Below are 22884 nucleotides of genomic sequence, written 5' to 3' on the forward strand. Positions count from 1 at the left end.
TATCAGTGACGGAAGATTGAATATTTAATTTTTTGTCACGTATTTTCTTGAACTCCTTTAACAAAATGTCAAGCTGCATCCTGGTTGTTAATAATTGTCTTTTCTCTGTTTGACATGCAGCGGATGGTATTATTCTATTTTCTCGTTTAAGTGTAGTAAAATTCATATTACCGACCATTCGTAGTTTTTGCCTTTGTGGGGGACAATTTGTTATGACTAAAATATGTAAAGATTGGAAATATAATTGTTTTTCGAAAACGTTTTTGCAGTTTACTGTAATATTATATATAGGATTATCATTGACCCATAGACACTATACCGACAATTGTTTGCAAGTAATACCAATATCAATTTTCAACATAAAAGCTTCTGACACAGCATGGAAATGATTCAGAGAATGCATTTGTCATACGAAACAAAACCGAGAGCGGAATTATCGAAATAATAAATGTGAAATTTCTCATTTACTAATATAAGGAGCAGTATTGTGTATTGCAATATTAGGATGGAAAAAGTGTCATTTGCAAATCTGTGAAATTAAAACCAAATTAGAAAAGCTTAGTACATAAGTATAGATATATTATATCATTGGATATATGTTGTTGAAGCAAAAATTTTGGATATGAATTTTAATTTCAGGGAACTATTAAGAAATAAAAGTGTTATATAAGGGAAATATTCAATATTCAGATAAAGAGATTTTGACCAATGCATGGTGTTGAGAGAATAGGGATGTATTTACATCAAAACTAATTCCTAAAAATTGTAGCACGGCAATTGGAGTCATGATTTTGTTTAATGATAAGTTTTATCTTAATCGATTTGTTCACTTCAGCATGTTCAGATGAACGTACAGTTTTGTTTTATTTTAATATTGTTAAAATTTTACTATAATTAATGTAAAAATTGCCAAATACAAACTTATAATATACTGTTGATACTTGTATGCATCTTTATGTTAGAATATGGATACTTTACAATGAATTTCTAAAAAAATATGCATGACCGTCATACATATGTGCAAACATGTATGTTGCTATAAAAATTTATAAGATTTTTTTGTTTGTTGAAATAAAAAGAGACGTCAATGAATCTCCATACACATTGCTTACGTCGAATTGCCTAGATTGAAAAAATTAAAATCACAAAAATACAGAGTTCCTAGGAAAAATCAAAATGAAAAATCCCTAATCAAATTGTAAAATCAAAACCTCAAACACATCAAACGAATGGATAACAACTGCCATATACCTGACTTAGTGCAGGAGTTTTCTTGTGTAGCAAATGGTGGATTGAACCTGTTTTAACAGCTAGCTAAACCTCTCACTTGTATGACAGTCGTATTGAACCATTTATGAATGAAATTCCCTTTTTTAATCAAATACAAAGACGAACATGAAATCGGGCACTGACTATCATCTACGCTTAAAGATTAAACATATTTTCGGAGGGCGTTTCACTTTCACAACCACACTTTTCATTCCACTCCTACGCTGCAAAAAGAAAAAAAGTTAACCAAACATTTCTTTTTAATATTCATATTTATTGAGAGTGAGCTTTATTTGTTATTGATGATACAGGTTGTGCATGCAAATAGGTGCATATAATTGGAGGATCCATACATCGTTTCCTACATTTGTGAAGATTACAGAGAGAGAAAAAATTTAACAAAGCTTAATTTCTCAATGATGTGACTTTTTTTGGGGGGGGAGGGGGGGTGGAGTGGTGCAAATCGACGAGCTACAAGCGGTATTACAAATCAATTAAACGGCACGTACAAACTAACAGACAAAACGATATAATTTGAATTTATCGCATTTCATTTCAATTTTATTTTATACTATTCTATTTATTATATTGTTTCTGTTTATTTTTTATCGTTATAAATGTGCAATAAAATATCCTAAATTCAACAACTAGATATGCTTTTAGTTTAGTATGCATGTTTGTATGTGAATGTGAAGTGGTTGTTACATTTAATTATTGATCTCATGATGATATTAGTCATGATTGTTTATATATAATCATAATTGCTGACATAAGCCTACAATGTACTAGCTATAATATTTGTATATTGCTAGAACCTTTTTCATTTTAGAATGTCTTAGCGCCTCAGTTATAATTTAGCGAAAGTTAGAATATTCTGATGTCATAAAGTTTTACTAAAGTGTTTTGAATGGTTCATAAGATTTACGGACGCCCTCAAGCTTTGTTTAAAGTTTATGGAATATCTATTTCACAGATAAGCATCCTTTTTTTTAAATTGTGGTAGCTGGCATCCGGTCCTCTTTTCCTTGATTGTGAAAATGTCAAATGCAACTCATGGCCCAATAGTTTCTTGTCGTTAGTATCACGACGGTTGCCACGAGTGGAGCATGATCTGTCTTCCCGTCTGGAGCATTTAAAATCAGCATTGGTTCTTTTATACGTTCACGTATACCCAACTATTATTTGTATATAAAAGCAGTCCTTGACATATCACATTTAGGATTTTTGATTATATTCATATGTATTGATACTCACCGGCTATTTTTTCTTCATCTAAATCATACTGAAAAAAAAAATGATTTTAGAAGAATTTGTCTCGTGTATACAGACTAACAGACTCAAACTATACATGAATCCTTTTCTATAAAAAAGAGCATACATATAATTTAAGACCGTTTATCATACTCATGTTGACTTATCAGTATGATAAAAAGACGTCGTGGTGTAGTGGTTAGGGCATCGGACTACTAACACAAAAATTCCTGGATCGATTCCCGTTCCGGGATGAAAATTTCAGGGACTGAATTTTCGGCTCTCCCTTGACACCATTTGCGAGTATGGTCTTGAGGAAACGATGATAGTCCGTAGGAAGGGGTCGATAAATTGCTAACCCGTGTTAAGAGAGCCACATCTCTTGCACGTTAAAGACACACTTGTAGATTTCGAAAAAAGAGCAGGCTCATGCCGCTACAAGGCAGCACTCGCACCCGCAAAGTGGAAAGGGATTAATATAATTTGCTAAACTTGTTTCCCAATCCGTTCTAAATAAATATGTTTAAACTAAAAGACGTCTTACGGTCAAATATGTTTTTTTTTTTACTATAGACAGTAATGTTGTCCAAACATTTATACTTCAATCTTTAAAACGCATCCAGTCTTTAAAAAAAATACTTGAACAGAGACTATCACAAATTCTACCTTGAGCCTTGAATAGAAACTATTACAAATTCTTCCGTGAACATTGAACAGAATATATCACAAATTCTTCCGTGAGCATTGAACAGAAACTATAACAAATACGTAAACATCCAACTCTCCAAACAACAAATGGCATACAAACGTACGACAATCTTCTTGCTTTTGTTCCTAAGACACGTCTGTTTTGGGTTTGGGATTTTCAAATATCTTGGCCTTGAGCATCAATGAAGAGGCTTTAAAAAAATGTCAAAATGCGTTACCTGGTGCAGTTAATTTGGCATCGTTTATGTAAATGAACAAAATGTTCAAAATTAATCCTACATTTCATTGCATTCAAAATATTGTGAGTCAAAAACACGGGTGTTTCAAAGCACCATTCATTTTTTAATTGGTGTTTCTATGGAATATTTTGGAAGTTAACAGCACACTTTGATATGGTACAATACCCACACGAAACAAGTAAATGGTAATTTTTTGTTAAAGGCTTTATAAACTTTGTAAAAACATTATTGTAATCTCTGCTTTTTATATTGGTACTTAAAATCATTGCACCCAAAACTTCCTCCCTAAAAATGTTCAATGAGTTTGTATGTGTGTACTTTTTTTCATTTGATAAATTTGCTTTACATTGATTTGGTGGATATATCATGGCAATCTGGGGAGGTAAAATATGGAAAGAGAAGATCAGTACAGAAACATGTTTATCATTAAAAAGGTCAATTTAAAAAGCGAAAACTCACATATGACATTCTGTAAAGAAGATGGTTCCAATTTCAACAACAAGCCTGACTTTTGATGAAAATTACATAGAATTGATACATATATATTATTCCAGAACGGGCAGTTGATGTGTAGTCAATATTTACATAAGAGGGCACTATAACACACACCGTCACCTCCTTCTAATTACCAATGTTTATCTTCATAATAACATAAGTACAGCTGCCAGAGAAGTGATATCAATTAGTTCTTGTGTGTAATTAAACGTACAATAGTACGATTATCTACTAGTATATAGGTGAAAGTTTCATTGCTACATAATATTTGCAAGAAAGAAACACTAGAAAGAGAGAGAAAAAATATAATATTTTGGACATTTCTATTTTCTCATCAATCAAGTTTCTTTTTATGAGATTGAACATTGTAAGATAATACGGATTATTGCGGTTTTTATTTTTCTGAATTTAAGGCATTTAATATAAATTTACAGCGTAGATAGCTATAAAACTAGGTTTTCTACACAATAACATGCCTTTATCAAGCCAGGAATATGACAAGTTGTTATCTATTCGTTTGATGTGTTTGAGATTTTGATTTTGCCATTTGGTTACAGACTTTCCTTGTGAATTTTGCTCGGAGTATTTTTTTGCGATTTTACTTTTTACATGTAGATGTATTATTATAAATGAATTACAAAAAGTAAAACACGCTGTTTCAATCACCTATATTTTTTTTGTGTAATTTGCCCTTAAGGTTTATGACCCCTTCTGTAGCCATTTTTGTACGAACTTTTCGAACTTCAATTGTATCAAAACTACAGATATAATAAATAATAGAGATAGGCCATTTTGTACATATACAAGGGGGAAACTTGATGCAAAGCATTATTATTTACTGTTTCATTGCATTTAAAAGAAAAAGAGTACTTTGTGGCAAATAAACCAAGATTTTTATCGAAAATCCACAGCCTTTAATACTGAGATTTTTGTTATAAAATTGGAAACTTAGACTATTAACCTGTTTTTTTTCTATAATGTGCTAGTGTTTATTTTTTACAAAAAAATTTAACAACCTGTCACCAAAACACTTTGTGCTGAGTCACTAAAGTCGAGCGCACCCTAAAAGGTGTACTTGATTTGGTCAATATTTTAATTTTGTTTTACAAATAACTACATTATTAAACTTGTTTTAAGGAAATCAATGCACTGCATGCAATAATCCTATATATATCAGTCATCAAATTGCCAAATATGAGAATGCAGGGATAAAGACTGTGGATTTTCTATAAAATTTCAATATGTTTAGCATTGAATGTTTTAGATTTTAACGAGAGAAATTTATGTATTACTGAAAAATTATTACACCAGGGTTTTCGATATCACAAACTAGTTAAAACATTTACTAAATTTTATCATCGGTATAAAGACATCATTCGTAAATATAGCTCAACATGCAGACTTCTAATACGTTCAGGTATTTCACATCCAATTTTTTATGGTAATATGCTTTATAAAGCACAAAGGTGTCGGTATTCACCTCAGAAACTTACAAAACCTTTGAATAGACTTATTAAGAAGGGATATAATTACGATACTGTTGTCAAGTCATTAAAGATTGCATATTTTGGCGTTAATATTGAGTCACTGATAAGGTCTTTGCATCGGAACTAAACACATTTATTCTAAAAACAGTTGTTGGCATGACACGGGTTATGTTCTTCTCATATATGTTATGATGGTATGATACTAAACCCCTAACGGGAAGGATTGTGCCTGATGTTCATATGATTATTTGTTCAGTTTAATTGAAGTCTGGAGCTGGCATATCAGTTAACTGCTACTAGTCTGTTGTTATTTATGTATTATTGTCATTTTGTTTATTTTCTTTGGTTACATCTTCTGACATCAGACTCGGATTTCTCTTGAACTGAATTTTAATGTGCGTATTGTTATGCGTTTACTTTACTACATTGGTTAGAGGTACAGGGGGAGGGTTGAGATCTCACAAACATGTTTAACCCCGCCGCATTTTTGCGCCTGTCCCAAGTCTGGCCTTTGTTAGTCTTGTATTATTTTAATTTTAGTTTCTTGTGTACAATTTGGAAATTAGTATGGCGTTCATTATCACTGGACTAGTATATATTTGTTTAGGGGCCAGCTGAAGGACGCCTCCGGGTGCGGGAATTTCTCGCTACATTGAAGACCTGTTGGTGACCCTCTGCTGTTGTTTTTTATTTGGTCGGGTTGTTGTCTCTTTGACACATTCCCCATTTCCATTTTCAATTTTATTAATCAACACAAGGGTACATAATCCTTAATTAAATAAATTTTCATGAACAAAAAAACAAAACATACAGAGAAAACACCACAAAAAATATCTCTTCGATAGGTGTATAAATGAATTACAAAAGGATGAAACCTTCTATCTACTTTTCATGTGAAATTTGACCTGTAATAATTTTTTATTAATAAAGATATTGAACAGAATATATTACAGTAACTCGGTTATGTACAGAGAACTCAACACTATGTATTTAACCGGTAAAATCCTACTAACTTACACGATCTTAGCTTGAAATACAAGATTTTAATTCGTGTCCTAAAGCTGGGGTCACACATTCGCGACTTTTACTGCCGTCCTTGGCAGGACCATTCCCGATTAAAATTTGTCAAAAGTCTAATCAAGATCCTGTGAATCGTGGATGGAAATTCAAACTTAAATTAAAATTTGTAAAATAAATAATTTAATCACGACAACAATCAGATATTGTTCAGGACGCGTCGATATTCAACCGTTTCCAAGCGAATATATCCCGATAATCCCGTTCTCAATCCGCTCCTAATCCAATTTGTATCTTTCACCTGGTAAAATTCTACCGAGTCTGTGACGACTGCGTCCCGATTCTACCGAATGTAATCAAACAGTGACCAGACAGTGAACCGACGCTGACGGAAGTTATCTGTTCAAAAACTGTCGGCATTCTCGGGATGATCAGGTACTGTCGGAACTCCTATCACGGTCCGCTCTATCGCATTGCAAACAAATTTCGTATTAATAACGGGACTGTTCCGGAAGGGTTTCGACAAAAACGGTTCGCAATCCACAAGGTCTGGATGCAATCAGGGAAACTCAACCGATTTTGTCTAGTCGGATTACAATCGTGCCTATTTCGTGACAGATTCTGCTCAAAATCCTAACAATGTTCTGTGTATTCTGGACCGTGTCCTGTGGAACGGGAATGATCTGGAGAAATTTTTCATTGCTGTTTTTCTGCCGATTGAGTTCAGATTGCATTCAGATCTTGTCGATTGCGAACCGTTTTTGCCGAAACCGTTCCGAAACAGTCCCGTTATTAATTCTAAATTCATCAATGATACCCACGTCAGAGTCCCGACAATTACAGAATAGAATACGACTGAGACCAGACAAAGCCGTTTGCAATGCGATAGAGCGGACCGTGATAGGATTACGTCCCGACAGTACCTGATCATCCCGAGGATGCCGACAGTTTTCGAATGGATAACTTCCGTCAGCGTCGGTTCACTGTCTTATCACTATCTGATCTCTGTCGGATTACATTCGGTAGAATCGGGACGCAGTCGTGACAGACTCGGTCGAATTTTAGCTGGCGAAAAATACAAATCGGATAAGAAGCGGATTTAGAACTTGATTGTTGGGATAAATTCGCTTATAAACGGTTGAATATCGATGCTTCCTGAATAATATCTGATTGATGTCGTGATTCCTTTTTTTTTTACAAATTTTAATTAAAGTTTGAATTTCCAGCCACGATTCATAGGATCTTGATCAGACTTTTAAATTTTTTTAATCGGGAATGGTCCTGTCAAGGACGGCAGTTAAAATCGTAAATGTGTGACCCCAGCTTAAACCCAGCATTAATAAACGATCATGATCGTGGAAAAGGCCTAAAACACGGTCTTCTGTTCAATTACTAGAAAACTTGCTTGTTCTGGATTTTTTTTCAAAAGGGCAAAAAGTGCTACATAGACAATAACTGTTTAGTGTCTTTAAATATCTGCTGTTTTTACATGAGGCTAAGAAACAGGTGTAATGCGAGCTTTAGCGAGCTATTACTCCTGTTTCGAGCCGAGCTGTATTTAAAGACACTAAACAGTTATTGTCTTTATCCTGCAATAAATTCTGTATATTGTTTGTGCTTTGAAAGACACAAAAACTAATATTTTTTGCATTCATTTGCGATTAAAAATCCCTTGAGGCCCGCGTAGTAATAATAAAATCACATATTCAGCTGAGAACGGGTTCGCAAAAAAAGAATCTCTGATTCGTATTATGTTCTTTAAACAACAACAAATCACAAAATCAGTGTAAAAGCCAACCAACTATTCTCTTTTGTTACATGATGTTTACAAGTTGAAATTAACCGTCTTTTTGAATTATAGTCAGAGGGAGAACATGTAAAATAAAAAAAAAAGATATACATTGTTGTAAGAAACTGTACACTGTGTTTTCATAAGCATTGCATACTTAACTGAACAATTTTCACTTCTTTTTACTACATTTGTATAAACTTCAAGATTTACCTGTTTATTAAAACCGTTTTTTTTTCTAAAGTGAATATTTTCGAAGGAATAAATATTTCGCAGTGGTGTCTTACCATGGCTTTGTTTGGACTTGTTTGTTTGCTTTTTGGCCTTGAATGTTTGTCCCTAATATTTTTATTAACTGTCCCTTTACATTCAGATATCGTCGATCAAATTTATTAGTTCATAGTGTATTAATTTACGTTTTTTGATTGAGTTAAGCCTGCCAATTGATATTTTATCGTGTGTTTTTCTATGTTGTGATGTTATGCTATTGTTTAAGAAAAAAAGGAGAAGGTTTGGATCCATTAATACGTTTAATCCCGCTGCAAATGTTTGCACCTGTCCTAAGTCAGGAATCTGATGTACAGTAGTTGTCGTTTGTTTTTGTAATTTATACGTGTTTCTCGTTTTTCGTTTTTTATATATTAGATTAGACCGTTGGTTTTCCCGTTTGAATGGTTAAATACACTAGTAATTTTGGGGCCCTTTATAGCTTGTTGTTCGGTGTGAGCCAAGGCTCCGTGTTGAAGACCCTACATTGACCTATAATGGTTTACTTTTTTAAAATTGTTATTTGGATGGAGAGTTGTTTAATTGGCACTCACACCACATCTTCCTATATCTAAGTACGTCAAATAGTCTTTCACTCTGTGTTTTTGTTAGATTATGTTATTTGTAAATATCCATCATGATGAGTTAAGCCTTTTTCAACTAATTTTCATATTTCGTTCTCATGGTCCGAGACCACAATTGTCGTCCCTTGATTTTCGTTGTTCGATTTTCGTTGTTCACGAATATAGTCACGAATATAGTCCCTAGTGTTGACAGTGGGTTACTTGCCATTAATTTTTATACCCCTTCCAAATTTATATCTCCATGTTAAATGCCTCAAATTGCAAGTAGGGGGGTGAAATTACACTGTAAAAAAATTTGGGTCCAGAATTTTAAAGGAAAGTAGTGATTTGGTCCAGCTGAAAAAGGTTAAAAATTAGCACTTCGGAAGCTGTCAAAAGATTTCAAGACGCCCTAAACATAGAATTGTCCATATTTTGAGTTAAAGCCGATGAAGTTTTCTATAATTTTGATATAATTTGTCCCAAAAGTAGTACAACACATTGTAAAAATTTCTTTGAGAAAACGCAGGTGGGATTTTTTTTATTTTCATTTATGTTCTAAAAGAAATGCACTACGAAATAATTGTGTTCTCGGACCTTATGTTGTAATAACTAATGTTTCACCACTGTCCCAGGTTATGGGCATGGTTGGGATCCCGCTAACAAGATTAACGCCGCCACATTCTGTATGCATGTGCCTGTACCAAATGAGGAGCCTGTAATGCAGTGGTTGTCGTTAGAAGATGTGTTACATATGTGTTTTCGTTCATTTGTTGTACATAGATCAGGCCGTTAGTTTTCTCGTTTGAATTGTTTTACATTTGTCATTTCGGAGCCTTTAAAGCTAACTATACATTGTTGAAGGCCGTACGGTGACCTATAGTTGTTGATTTCCGTGTCATATGGTCTCTTGAGGAGAGTTGTTTCATTGACAATCATACCATATCTTCTTTTTTTATATTTGTTGCACGGCGGTTATGCTCCGTGGTTTAGAACCATTTAAACATGTATCAATAAACTGTATTAAATATATATATAGACAATAACTGTTTAGTGTCTTTAAATATCAGCTGTATTTGTACGAGGCTAGGAAACAAAGTGTATGCGAGCTTTTAGCCAGCTACTACACCTGTTTCGAGCCGAGTACAAATACAGTCGATATTTAAAAGACACTTAACAGTTATTGTTTTTATCCTGCAATTAATTCTGTATATTGTTAGTGTTGTGAAAGACACAAAAACTAACATATTTAGCATTTAATTTCGATTTGTAATCCCTTGAGGCCCGCGTAGTAATATCAAAATCACACATTACGCTGAAGACGGGTCCGCAAAAAAAGAATCTCGAATGGTCAACAATAATACATCGCTCAAGGTGAATAATTATTTATTTTAACATAACAATTAATTTCAACAGTAAAAACAAATAACAAATCATTGTCAAATTTGAAACAGAAGTGTACGAGTTGTCCTACGCTTCAGACTTGACATTCACTAAACATGCATGCTGAAATTGACATGGTTGATTTTGTATTAACACAACCATACACATTCAAGTTTTGAAATCGGCAATTGTCATCGTCATTGGAATGCAACTGGAATACACATTCTGAGGTCACACAGGTTCAAACAATACTTAGTCCGGCAGTGGGCGGAGCTTTAAAGCGATATCTGTATGGTATACAGATACAGTATAGCGATATCTGTAGGGCTGTATCTGTATAGTAGGACACCCAATTGCAGGATAAATCCTTGTATTCTTACAATAACAATTTTACTTATTTGTAAAAACGATTCATAAGATATTCAAACATATATTAAGGTGACTCGATTGTTGCTCGAATTTTCTTTACTGTATAAGATGGATATAGACAGACAGACAGACAGACAGAATATTTTATTATAGTGTCACATACCAATACAGAACAATATCATACATCATAATATTAGTATAAAAATACAAATACAAATTTAAATCGAAGTTAAAATATCGGTATCCAGCCATGACTGATTTATAAGACACTATTGCTTTAAAACTTATTCTAACATTCATTCCAAATGAATAAAAATAACCTTTTAAATTACATTAAAAATAACAAAAAAACAACCTGTTATACATAATATTTTCTGCGATTAAACATAAGATATAAGGATTTTGCTAAAAAGGGTTGTATACAGTCATGTGACATCAGAAAAATTTTGTCGTCATGATTAAAATCGTAAAAATTTGGGTTAATAGCACTTGCTCTTAAAAATAGACCATATCGCAGATCTGAATAAAATTCACAATGCATTAAAAAAATGTTTTTCGTCTTCTACACAATCAACTGTACAATATTTACATTTTCTGTCATTAAGAAGAGTTTTTGGCTTGGTGTAACGACCTGTCTCTATAGCTAAAGGTAGAGACTCACTTCTAAAATTAGATAAAATACGTCTATGTTGTCTATCATTTACATTTTTGAGATATGAACTTGTTTCTAATACATTTTTATAAAGTCTATAAGTACGTAACTTGTTACCATTTGGTTCATTTCTATCTTGATACAATTTTTCAACCCATTCTTGTTTTTCAATTTCATACAATTTTGTTTTAATATCATACATTTTATGTCTGTTGGAATATTGGCTATCAATGATATCATATATACCAAGTTTATGAGCTATTGCAAAACATTTCTTGTCCCACGATCGAGAAATATTCATACCCCACATATGGACCTTGTGTGTAATTCTATAGTCATACGTATATCGTACTCTCAAAAATAGACGGTACGTTTCTAACAGTTCGGCTGATTTTGTTGTTTTAAAACCCATATCACCTAAAACCGCTATATTTGAAGCATTTGATGAACTACCCATAAGAAGTCTACATGCCTTGTTCTGAATTGTTTGAACTTCTCTCCAGTTGTTGTGTCCCCATAATCCAGCTCCATGTAATAGTACGGGTTCAATAAGAGTTTTATAAAGTTTTGTATAAACATCAAATGACATCCCTCCACATAAATTTTTTTTAGTGTATACTGCAGAAAGCGCCCGGCTTGCAGATTTTGTTATCTCTCGGATCGTATATTTGTGTTCCATAAATTCGTTTATATGTAATCCTAAATATCTGTACGCACTGTCAAAGCTAATAGGCATATCACCACATTTAAAATTGAAGTCTGATCTCGGAGCCGTTTTGTTACGAAAATGTATAATTTTGGATTTGGTCTCATTTAAAGTCATTCTCCATTTCATACACCAAGAATGAATACAGTTTAACATATTTTGAAGACTCTTTTCGTCTGGCGCGATAAGTGCAATATCATCAGCATATAGCAAAATTGAAACATTCAAATCATCAATGTCAACACCAATATTTAGAGCACGTATGTCTTCAGCTAGGTCATTCACATAAATAGAAAATAATGAAGGCGACATTTTACAGCCTTGTTTCACACCAAAATCAACAGGAAAAATATCAGTCAAATAATGTCCTAGTTTCACTGCGCTTTTAGTAGCATCATATAAAGATTGTATAGCCTTTAGAAATAACCCATTTATGCCTATACTCATTAATTTATGCCACAACATATCACGGTTCACATTGTCAAATGCCCTCTTTGCATCTATGAAACAAACAAATGTGTCTTTCTTTTTAAGTTTCCTGTTCTTTATAATTGATTGTAACACATAGAGATGATCTAAGCAACTTCTGTTTTTTCTGAAACCGTTTTGTTATAGAATGGCATAATAAATCCATTAGAGCTATTTTCGCAATGCTTGTAGTTAAATGGTTTGGTTGGCTGGCCTGATTTTTTAGTATAGATGATTGCTCAAACTTAATTACAGTGCTAAACCAAACATTAATTAAAACAAAGCAAGCTAGCCAACTACACCATTAAACTACAAGCATTTGGAAAATTGCTCTAATGACGCTTTATAAGTAGATTCAGATTCAATATTTTATTAAAGTCTCACTACTTGCAATACATAAATATACAGTACATACAGAGTATATACACACTACAAAACAGACAATACACAATTATAAATTACAAGTACCATTCTATTAAGAATTATGAGAGACTATAAAACAATTTCTATATAAAACTAGTTAAAATACATACGATTATTAAAATAATTTCATTTTAAGAATATAAAAAGGTATTTCTTCTACTTAAAATATCAAAGCAGGTTTTGGTAACCATATCATAACAATTAATGTTTTTAAATAAATAAACAAATTTATCATCATCAGACAAATCATTAAAATCTACATTATATTTCATAGCTTCGCTATATAAACAAAAGCGAAAAAACATAAGTGTGTGCTGTATATTGATTAATTAGACCAACATCGAAAACTGCTTTTTTTCGGTGACGTGAATTGGCTTAGCTGTCCAAGATATTTGTATACAGTGATGTATTTAATCCTACATATATATATCTTGGTCCAAACAAATTATCAGACAAAAAAGGATTGATAATATTAGCAATAAATGCCATACTTAATTACAGAATTTATTGATATATTACCTCACACTAAGTATGCATATACATGTATACTCAATCCTTCTGACTTTATGAATTTTGTTAGAGTGTCATCGGTTAGAGAGTCGCCTAAATTACGACTTTATATGTTGACAATTAATTAATATTTTTCTGTGAAAATGCATCGCATATACAACGGTAGTAATGAATCGCTCTACAGTGAAAATGAAAGTCTAGTATCCTTATTCAACAGTAAACATGAATCGCATCACAAAAACAATTTGATTCAATATCAACAAGCTGAGAAAAACAAAACCTGTTTTAAGGTATACTACATTAATAATCTTGTTAAAAGGTACATTTTTCTACAAATGAAACTTTACTGCTACTTTTAAATCTTTAACAGGCTCTGTTCGCGAACTATAATAATGTTTCATCTGTTTGAGTATCAATTTTACACCTGGATGGACGAGGGCGCGATTAAAAGCCGTCCTCAAATTCATTTATCACGAGTTTATCAAAAACAGTATATATTGCATATGGTATTATTTCTTATTTTATCCAAAAATAATGAATTTGTCGTATGTTTAGTTATCATTCTACACAAATTCATCACTTATACAATGAAAATGACATTATATTGAATACGGGATCAAAACTTTATCGTATGCCCTTAACTCATCAGATCAGATCAATAAAAAGCACAAAACAACTAACACAAAAACGGTGTCTTCCTTGAATGCCAACATTTTATATGCTACCTATTCCTTGAATGCCAACAAAAATATTTCAATAGATGTTTATATCAGAACAATAGGTGTTTATATAACTATTTAAATGATTTTCTAAGTATTTAAATGTAAAAATTAATTAGAGAACTTGATAAAATTGAACAATTATATCCCTTTTTGTTAAGAAAATATAGTAGATTTTGGGTTATAATTATCATGAATTCTAAAGAAATAAAGAAAATAAAAATATTTTTATTACTTTTTATTAAAAAAATATATTTTGGGAATGGAAATGTAAACCATTATAAACCTAAGACATATTTGAAAAAAAAATAAAGAAATTCTAGCTAAATACAATTATTTCAAACTGAAAAAAAAGGATATTAAGTAGTACATATTTAACACAAAATAGTTCCTACGCATGAGTGTAACTTTCAAAATATGTAAGATATTTAGGTATTTTTGGCATCAAATGAAAGCTGAAGGACTGGTGATCACTGTAAAACACTTTTGAACTTTTTATTTAAATTATTAAAAAAACTGCACCAAATTTTAAAAAGAGGGTACATTTTGTCTGTTTGTCAGATCTGAAGTACCTGTTTTGGTATATCCGAAGTTCCGGGAACCAGTTCTTTCTTATATGCCATTAAAGGTATGTTGATTTTGGCAGTACAAGACACCATAAAGTGTTGTTTTGACATGTAATGATTGCCACTTTATTTGAACTTAAAATAAAAGAGGTGTGCCTACTTGAAATGGAGGAATTTAACATAGAAAGCAATGGGACCATGAATTAGTGGTGTACTTCCTTAAAAGTCAGAAAACTGAAACTTGTGCAATGCCAGACAAAATTGTCCCCTTATCGAAAAAAGAATGAAATTTGGGAGAAGAAAATACTTATAATTACTGAATCTGAAATCACGTTTGGCCATCGAGGTTTTATTCCCCTCCAACTTTATAAAAGTTGTAATTGAAACATTTAAATCAAAAACTTCGTGTGTTTATAAAAAAGTATTAACAAAAATCAGATTTTCAGAATAACAAATTTTCTTGAGAGGTTGTCATTTGTTCAATGTAAACGATCTAAATTTTGTATTCGAAAGAAAAAAAACCCAGCTCTATAATAATTCAGCTGTCAGCGTACGTATGTGACCTTAAAGTCCCAAATATGTGTTTTTGATTATTTTGCATGACTAAAAACAAATTGACAAAAAACTACCTCTAATCGTATCATTCCTTTAATTCAACACACAAGTAAATATTGGTGGGTTTATAATTGGCACACGAGCTATATTTATTTTGATGTATCTCTATAAAAAATAAACGTTAAAATCAAATGAATTATAAAATGTAATTATTTAAATGTCGGACACATCAGATCATTATACAAACAAAAGTAAATTATGCAGACCATGCAGTTCTTTTTTGATCCAAGAACACATTTTGCAGTATGAAAAACGATTTCTAAATGAGTATTTGAGATTTGATCTATGATTTTTAAACTGTCTATTGTAAACATAAACGAGAATATATTATTATTGCTATAGCCTAAATTTCCATTATGTAAATTAGTTTTGGGTTTTCAACCGATCTATAAAAATTATAGATCCGCGGACATTATCTAGTGCAAAATAACTTTCCTTATCGCCTGTTTTAAATTAATTTTTTCAATAGATACTCCTAGAAATATTTTTTTTAAAACACAAATTAATAATATGAAAATGTATTGTCGTTAGATATATATAAAATCTCAATAACGTTATGCCACAATTCCGGCAAGGATCGGTTACTCTGCTATTGTTTTTGCGGGAAAATATGAATGGCTTCTCATGTTCAGTCTTTTAGAAAAATCGATTTTTAACAGAAGAGTCTCCACCATGCACTTACACCACACTATAATTATTAGAATAGTAGAACAGACTGATATAAAAATGGATGAAAATTATATATACATGTCACTGTTATATTAGTATGAAATTCAAAACAGTGTAGCTGTGGCCATTGATTGACACATTAAAATCATTCATTGACTGGGACAATTTAGGTGAACGTTTGTATGTAACGACCAATGCTCACTATGTACTTTTTAAAGACACTTAAACTATGGGGTCACCAAAGGTTCTCAACACCTAAATAAAGTAATTCGAAAAATTAATCAGAAATAACACGATATTTTGATTTATATCAATTATATAAATCAAAACACAAAGGTTATTCCTGATTAATTTTTCGAATTATTTTATAATTAAAGGCGTTAAGAAACCTTTGTTGACCCCACAGTTTAAATGTCTATCGTAGGTACGTCATGAACAGTGGTTGTTACAGACAAACGTTCACGTAAATTGTCCCAGTCAATGGATGATTTTGATGGGTCAATCAATGGCCACAGCTACACTGTTTTGAATTTCATACTAATATAATATACAACACAAACCAGTGTATACTCTGGGACTATTACTATATTAGTATAATAGTCCAACTGAAGGTATACTGATTTGTATCACTACAATGTAATAGTTACATTTGTATTACGGTGCGGTTGAATTTACTGTCATTAATTCATCATCCACGCACGAACTTGTCTCAGAAATAAAATATAATTTTATCTCTGTACATTTACCTCAGTTTCAGGTATATGAATGTGATCTTTTTCTGTGACATGTGCTTTTTACCATCCACAAGAACTTGCGGTCATCCGATGTACAGTACTTCAGTACTTTGATTACTATTGACAGAAAAAAGCTAATTTTGTATACGTTCCTCTTAATGGAACAAAGAGCAATAACTCGACAATAATCCTCACCGCTATACATTTAGGAAAGAAATTCATTAACAACTGACGCATTTGAAGAAATAATTCAGTGATAATGCCTTTGAATTAGATCTCGAGGCTCTTCCGAGAAATATGTTTTTTTTTTGTTTTCATTTTTATTCAATTTATACTAAACTATGCGGATTTAAATAATTGTATCAAGCATTATTGCATAGTTATAGATTTGTCAAAGTCATAATTTATTTAAACTTCATGTATACTTTTTTATAGAATATAACTTCGTTGGTTTAAAAATGGTCACGTATGAATGGATCCGATCCTAGTTCAGTAGAAAAGGTCATTGATTAAAAATAGACCAGAGTAAATTCCGCTTTAAAACGAAAATTCGGACCTTATTGTGATACATGTAGAAATGCCAATCATGAGGGTAAGATTTTAATATATGTAACAAGAGGCAGTCATAGACATTTGTGTCAATCGTTTTATTTTTATATTGATGATTAATTTATACTAAACTATCATGTTTGGTATCTGGTTTCAGTTTCTGTCAGTATTGATTTTAAGTTTATGTTTATTGGTTATGGAACAAAGTGACGACGCGGAAGCAAGTCTCATAAACAATGTACTACACACATGCAGCATACCAATAAAACAGTCCAAATTCAAACAAGGAAAACATAAATTATCCATCAAATATAAATTATTGTCTATTCTTTAATAACACTCTCATTTTTCTAAAAACACCTTTCACCCCCTTCCTATTCTATATATTTTTTTCTTATGAATTTTATATTTGTTATTGTAATCATTAACTGTATTTTGTTACATATTTATTCGTTTGCTATTCAGCAGGTATTTATAGCTTGTAATTTTATTTTCGAATTTAGGGAGACGGATTTATATAAGAGCACTGCTCTTGTTTCCTAATCCTAATTATTGAATCTTTTGTATATTTCGTATTTACGTCTTTACCATTGAAGCTATATTTATAACGATTTCGTTAATAAAATATGTATACACTAGACAACATACAATAATAACTACTTCTGGGGTTTTCAAGGCCAATAGGTCCTGCGCTCGGACCCGCGTCTCTGTTACTTTCATGATCAGTGAGAAGAAGCAATACCACTTCTTATTTTGAACTTTTTTTTATCTATCAAATAATTTCTAAAATGATCCACGAATATTATGAACCCTGATATATTAATACTGCCAAAGGTTGACCTATAAGTAGTACAGTACGTTTTCTAAGTGTCGCTCAACATTTTTATATTACTGGCAAATGCAATAATACATCTATACCGTCTTAAGTTTGTGAAAAAATGCTCCAATTGCATTTCCATTGGTAATTCAGTATCATAATATAATCTAGCCAATTTCAGTACCTGATTTCATAACAGATCAGATATTTATCATGAAGATTATCATTCTTTTACAAAAACACATTATTTTGTTTTAAACGTCAGCCATATTTGAAAAGTCCCTTGTTCGTTTAAAAAATTGTCACGTTTGAATGATCCTATTATAGGTCAGTAGTAAGTAAAAGTTTATTTATAGACAAGAAGAATTTCCACTTTAAAATCGAAAATTCAAACCTTTTAATATATGTAAGAAATGGCTACATTGAGGGTAAGACTGTAGTATGATATAAAAGGGGGAAGGATTGTGCCTGATATTCATATGATGAAATCATAATCTTTCAATCAGTTTAATTGAAGTCTGGAGCTGGCATGTCAGTTAACTGCTAGTAGTCTGTTGTTATTTATGTATTATTGTCATTTTGTTTATTTTCTTTGGTTACATCTTCTGAAATCAGACTCGGACTTCTCTTGAATGGAATTTTAAATGTGCGTATTGTTATGCATTTACTTTTCTAAATTGGCTAGAGGTATAGGGAGAGGGTTGAGATCTCGTAAACATGTTTAACCCCGCCGCATTTTTGCGCCTGTCCCAAGTCAGGAGCCTCTGGACTTTGTTAGTCTTGTATTTTTTTAATTTTAGTTTCTTGTGTACAATTCGGAAATTAGTATAGCGTTCATTATCACTGACTAGTATATATTTGTTTAGGGGCCAGCTGAAGGACGCCTCCGGGTGCAGGAATGTCTCGCTACATTGAGGACCTGTAAGTGACCTTCTTCTGTTGTTTTTTCTATGGTCGGGTTGTTGTCTCTTTGACACATTCCCCATTTCCATTCTCAATTTTAGTCATACCAATTGGTTTCAACCTGCTATTTAAGTTGATAAGTGAACTATATTTTTAGGTTTTCTATCATGCCTCGTTTACACGTATATTTAATTCCAATTGAATTCGAATCGAATGCGAATTGAATTCGCTAATCGCGTTCACACACTCTACCAATTCGCATTAGATTTACGTTTTTGTTAATACGAATTTAAAGTTAACGTCGTTAGGACAGTAAAGCGAATTTGACGCGCATTGCAAATCGAATTAGAATTGACTTTGTTTTTCTTACAATTTTTTAAATGAAAAGCATGGATGAACAGAATAAATACTATTATAATTTTATTATCTCCTTTATTTTACTTATTATAGGGAGATAACTCAGTAGACTGAACCAGAAAAACTAACGTTTTTATAAGAACACAAACCGGAAGGAATCTTTAATTGATTTACAAAACTCTATCGACTATCATTAAATGAATAATTAGTAAAACAAAATCATCAGGAACATTACAATTTTATTTGTAGAATATAAACTGGGAAAACATCATTGCCTTAAGTATACGAGTGCTGTTCCTTGGTTTCTTGGATATAATTTTCAGATTTAGCTACCAATACCTTGGATGGGTATCATATATTGTACGATGTTTGGGTAAGTGTTACAATTTAAAGAAGACCACCTATATCAACATTTTTTTTCTCAAGTTAATGAAAATAATAATGTTTCTGAATTTATTGCAATATCTTAAATTAAGCATATAAGTTTCTGACACTTTCTCGACTCATCTTCAAACAAAAACAACTCTTTTCCATTTAAAAAAAAAAATCCCGGAAAAAATATTGAGTTTTAAAGTTTTGAAACAGAAATGTCTTTGAAAAACGGAAAGCAATGAATTATTTCACATGTTTTAAAGTTTGTTAGAGACAAATTTATATAATGTCATTGGTTATTGATTTAGTTTTTTTTCTCTCAATTCTAAATTCTACGTTTGTTTTGATTTTCTGCGATGTCCATCTGTTTTAAACGTTCTCATATAATTCAATGGATTATCAGGCGAATCTGACCTTTGAAGACATTAAGGCAATGGGGGTTTGGGTGTATTTAAATATATTAATTGGACTGCTATAGTAATATTAATGTGTTTTTTTTTTTTTTTTTTTTTTTTTTAACTCGATGCGATTATTGAGAACTATTGCTAATAATTTGCTATTATTTTATAAATTTTCAGGACTCTTATCACTTTTGGTTATGTATGTCTTACCATTCAGCATTTTGCTGACCGCCTTCAGGATTATGCTGGGAACTTCAAACATAATTATAGCATGGCTTGTAACATCGTTGTTTATAAAGTGTGGGGAAACGCCAGAATATCCTATGCATATTTTAATCATTTTAAAACTTGTGCAAATTAGTTTAATCATGTATTATTATTGGTTTAACGAGGTGAACACACTCTATCGGTTCGCAGTGTATTTTTACCTCTTTTTCATCGGAGGAACAGTGTTACAAATTTCACCTGATTGGATTTTCAACGCCTTAATTATAGTCACAGTTTTGTGTCTTGTTTTGTTATGTCTCCATGTGTTTGAGAACGGAATCTTGACTCCTGAACAGGAAAGGCAAATAGATCTTTACTTCCAACGTTTGGAAGGATTTGAATTTGATGGCAATATAAATATATTTCAGGGAAAGGAGTTTTCTATTTATTCTATAGGTTTGTGTACTGTATGCCTAATTAACAACTGGCTCTTGGTTGACATTGATCAAGATATTAACAAAACTAAATTGGTGATTTATACCACACTCGGCATGTATTGCTGTTCTGTAATCTCTGTTTTAGCATTTTCTACAATTTTAATTGAAATTTGTAAACTTATGTTGAAGTTCTGCTATTTCATTGTAAAAGGGATGTATGAATACAGACAGGAAGAGCTCGGCTTACTTATAATGTTCATCGTAAACGTATATCTTTGTACAACAGACATGCTCTTCTTTGACATGAAGCCGTTTGATCGTGGTATCTTTTTGTCCAGAAGAATTGTCTTTCTTGCAGTTTGTTCGGTAGAACTTTGTTCAATTATTGTAGAACTAGCGAGTGCGGACGTGGTAGCAAGGCAACCATCAGGATTCAACACCCTGAGAGTTATCGGCGTACATATCGTATTTTGTATTGGATATGTGGCAATATTATACGGACTTTTAGTCCAGTATTCCATGAACGATTTGGGGATTTTTCTTACAACAGCTTATTCCGTTTGTGGTTTGATAAGAGCATTTGCCTCGCTTTTTATATTTTGTCTCTATAAAATTGATGAAATTCGCCAGGAATTCTGGGAAAACTTTGATGATGTGATATTTTACACACGCATGACTTTGTCAACGATTCTTATAGTAATTTTAATGCCTACAGCTTGTGTCGGTGTTTGGACAATATTTTATGGATTCTACACATGGTTTGATTTATATCGACTACTAGCAATGTGCTTTGTCCATATATTCTCCGGTATTAACGTTTTATTAAATACTATGCGACAGAGGAAAATGGTATTTGCGTATACTACTATATTAGAAGATGCATCAAATTATCAGCTAAACAGGAATAACTGCAGTATCTGTTTGCATGAAATGATGAAAGGAAAAGTTACCCGGTGTGGTCATGTATTTCACGAGACATGCATACGAAAGTGGTTAAATACGAGACTGGTGTGTCCAATGTGTAACACGTCTATTGTAATACATGTACAATAAACTTTGCTTATACATTCCTACTATATTGGAAAACTTATAATACTTATGGAATTCTCATTACCTACACGAAGACTTTTCTGCAAACGATCAAAATGGTACTTTAGAACACAGTTTTAATACACACAAACTCACCAGAGGGAATACCTAGGTATAGAAAAAGGACAGCTTATCTGGCTTTCGAAAAACGAACCTCTGTTTTTCCTTCTTCACATTCAGATGATTTGATACCACGTTTTGTTAAACATAATGAATGAAATGCTTAAAGCGAATTTACCTGTAGTAAATGCTTGATTATTGTTAAACGTCCAGAAAGCAATATTTCAGTTTTATTTAAGACGTCAACCAGTGTGAATGCAATGAATAAAAACGGTAAAATTGGATGAGTAAATGGTAGATAATGTTAACTGATACTAACAATTTGAAATTGCAAGTAGTCAACTGCGGATCACTCATAAAGAGCTTTGTTACAAGAGGAGTTCATCAACATAGAGAGAATATTGCATTATCCCGACACAAGACCTCTAATTATCTGCCAAATGGTCGATGGTTTTCGCTTGGCACTTCACCAAACTCAAATGCAGTTCAATGTATGTTCAATGCAAAATATAAAAAAAGGTTTTTTTTCACCAATTAAAACTGACTACCACGAAATTCACACAATTGCTGAAAGTGGCATTATACACCGACCAATCAAAAAAATAGTTAGTCCTTTTCTTTGACAAATTGTCAAACATATTATGCGATACATGCTCAAAATCATGTTTGTTACTTTTAACTTTCAATTCTTTGTCATATAAATATGTAGATTAGCCATGTAAATAACTTATTATCAAAATCATTTTTATTCAATCTATGTAACTTTTAAAAATAAATCATGATAACACAATTT

At 32.0% G+C, this 22884-nt stretch overlaps 2 protein-coding genes across 4 annotated transcripts in view; one reads left to right on the top strand and one right to left on the bottom strand.

Moving 5' to 3' along the window:
• The window catches only part of LOC139517298 (uncharacterized), a 115879-nt gene extending 111833 nt beyond the window's left edge, over window positions 1-4046 (bottom strand). For both annotated transcript variants that reach the window (XM_071308219.1, XM_071308218.1), the window contains exons 1-2: window positions 3927-4046; window positions 2524-2551 (exon numbers count right to left, since the gene is read on the bottom strand). In XM_071308219.1, the coding sequence (XP_071164320.1) occupies window positions 2524-2551; window positions 3927-3935 (37 nt within the window). In that variant the 5' untranslated portion in view covers window positions 3936-4046. The remainder of the gene's footprint in view (window positions 1-2523; window positions 2552-3926) is intronic.
• Window positions 4047-17381: 13335 nt separating this feature from the next.
• LOC139517295 (protein TRC8 homolog) lies at window positions 17382-22884 on the top strand. 2 transcript variants are annotated; one of them, XM_071308213.1, is made up of 3 exons: window positions 17382-17491; window positions 19775-19898; window positions 20476-22884. In XM_071308213.1, exons 1-3 carry the CDS (start codon window positions 17477-17479, stop codon window positions 21993-21995), a joined length of 1659 nt encoding a protein of 552 aa, XP_071164314.1. In that variant the 5' UTR covers window positions 17382-17476; the 3' UTR covers window positions 21996-22884. The 2 variants fall into 2 exon arrangements, with proteins under 2 accessions (XP_071164314.1, XP_071164315.1); XM_071308214.1 differs by lacking the exon at window positions 17382-17491 and adding an exon at window positions 18647-18693.

The sequence above is a fragment of the Mytilus edulis genome, chromosome 3 (genome assembly GCF_963676685.1).
Source record: "Mytilus edulis chromosome 3, xbMytEdul2.2, whole genome shotgun sequence".
NCBI lineage: Eukaryota > Metazoa > Mollusca > Bivalvia > Mytilida > Mytilidae > Mytilus > Mytilus edulis.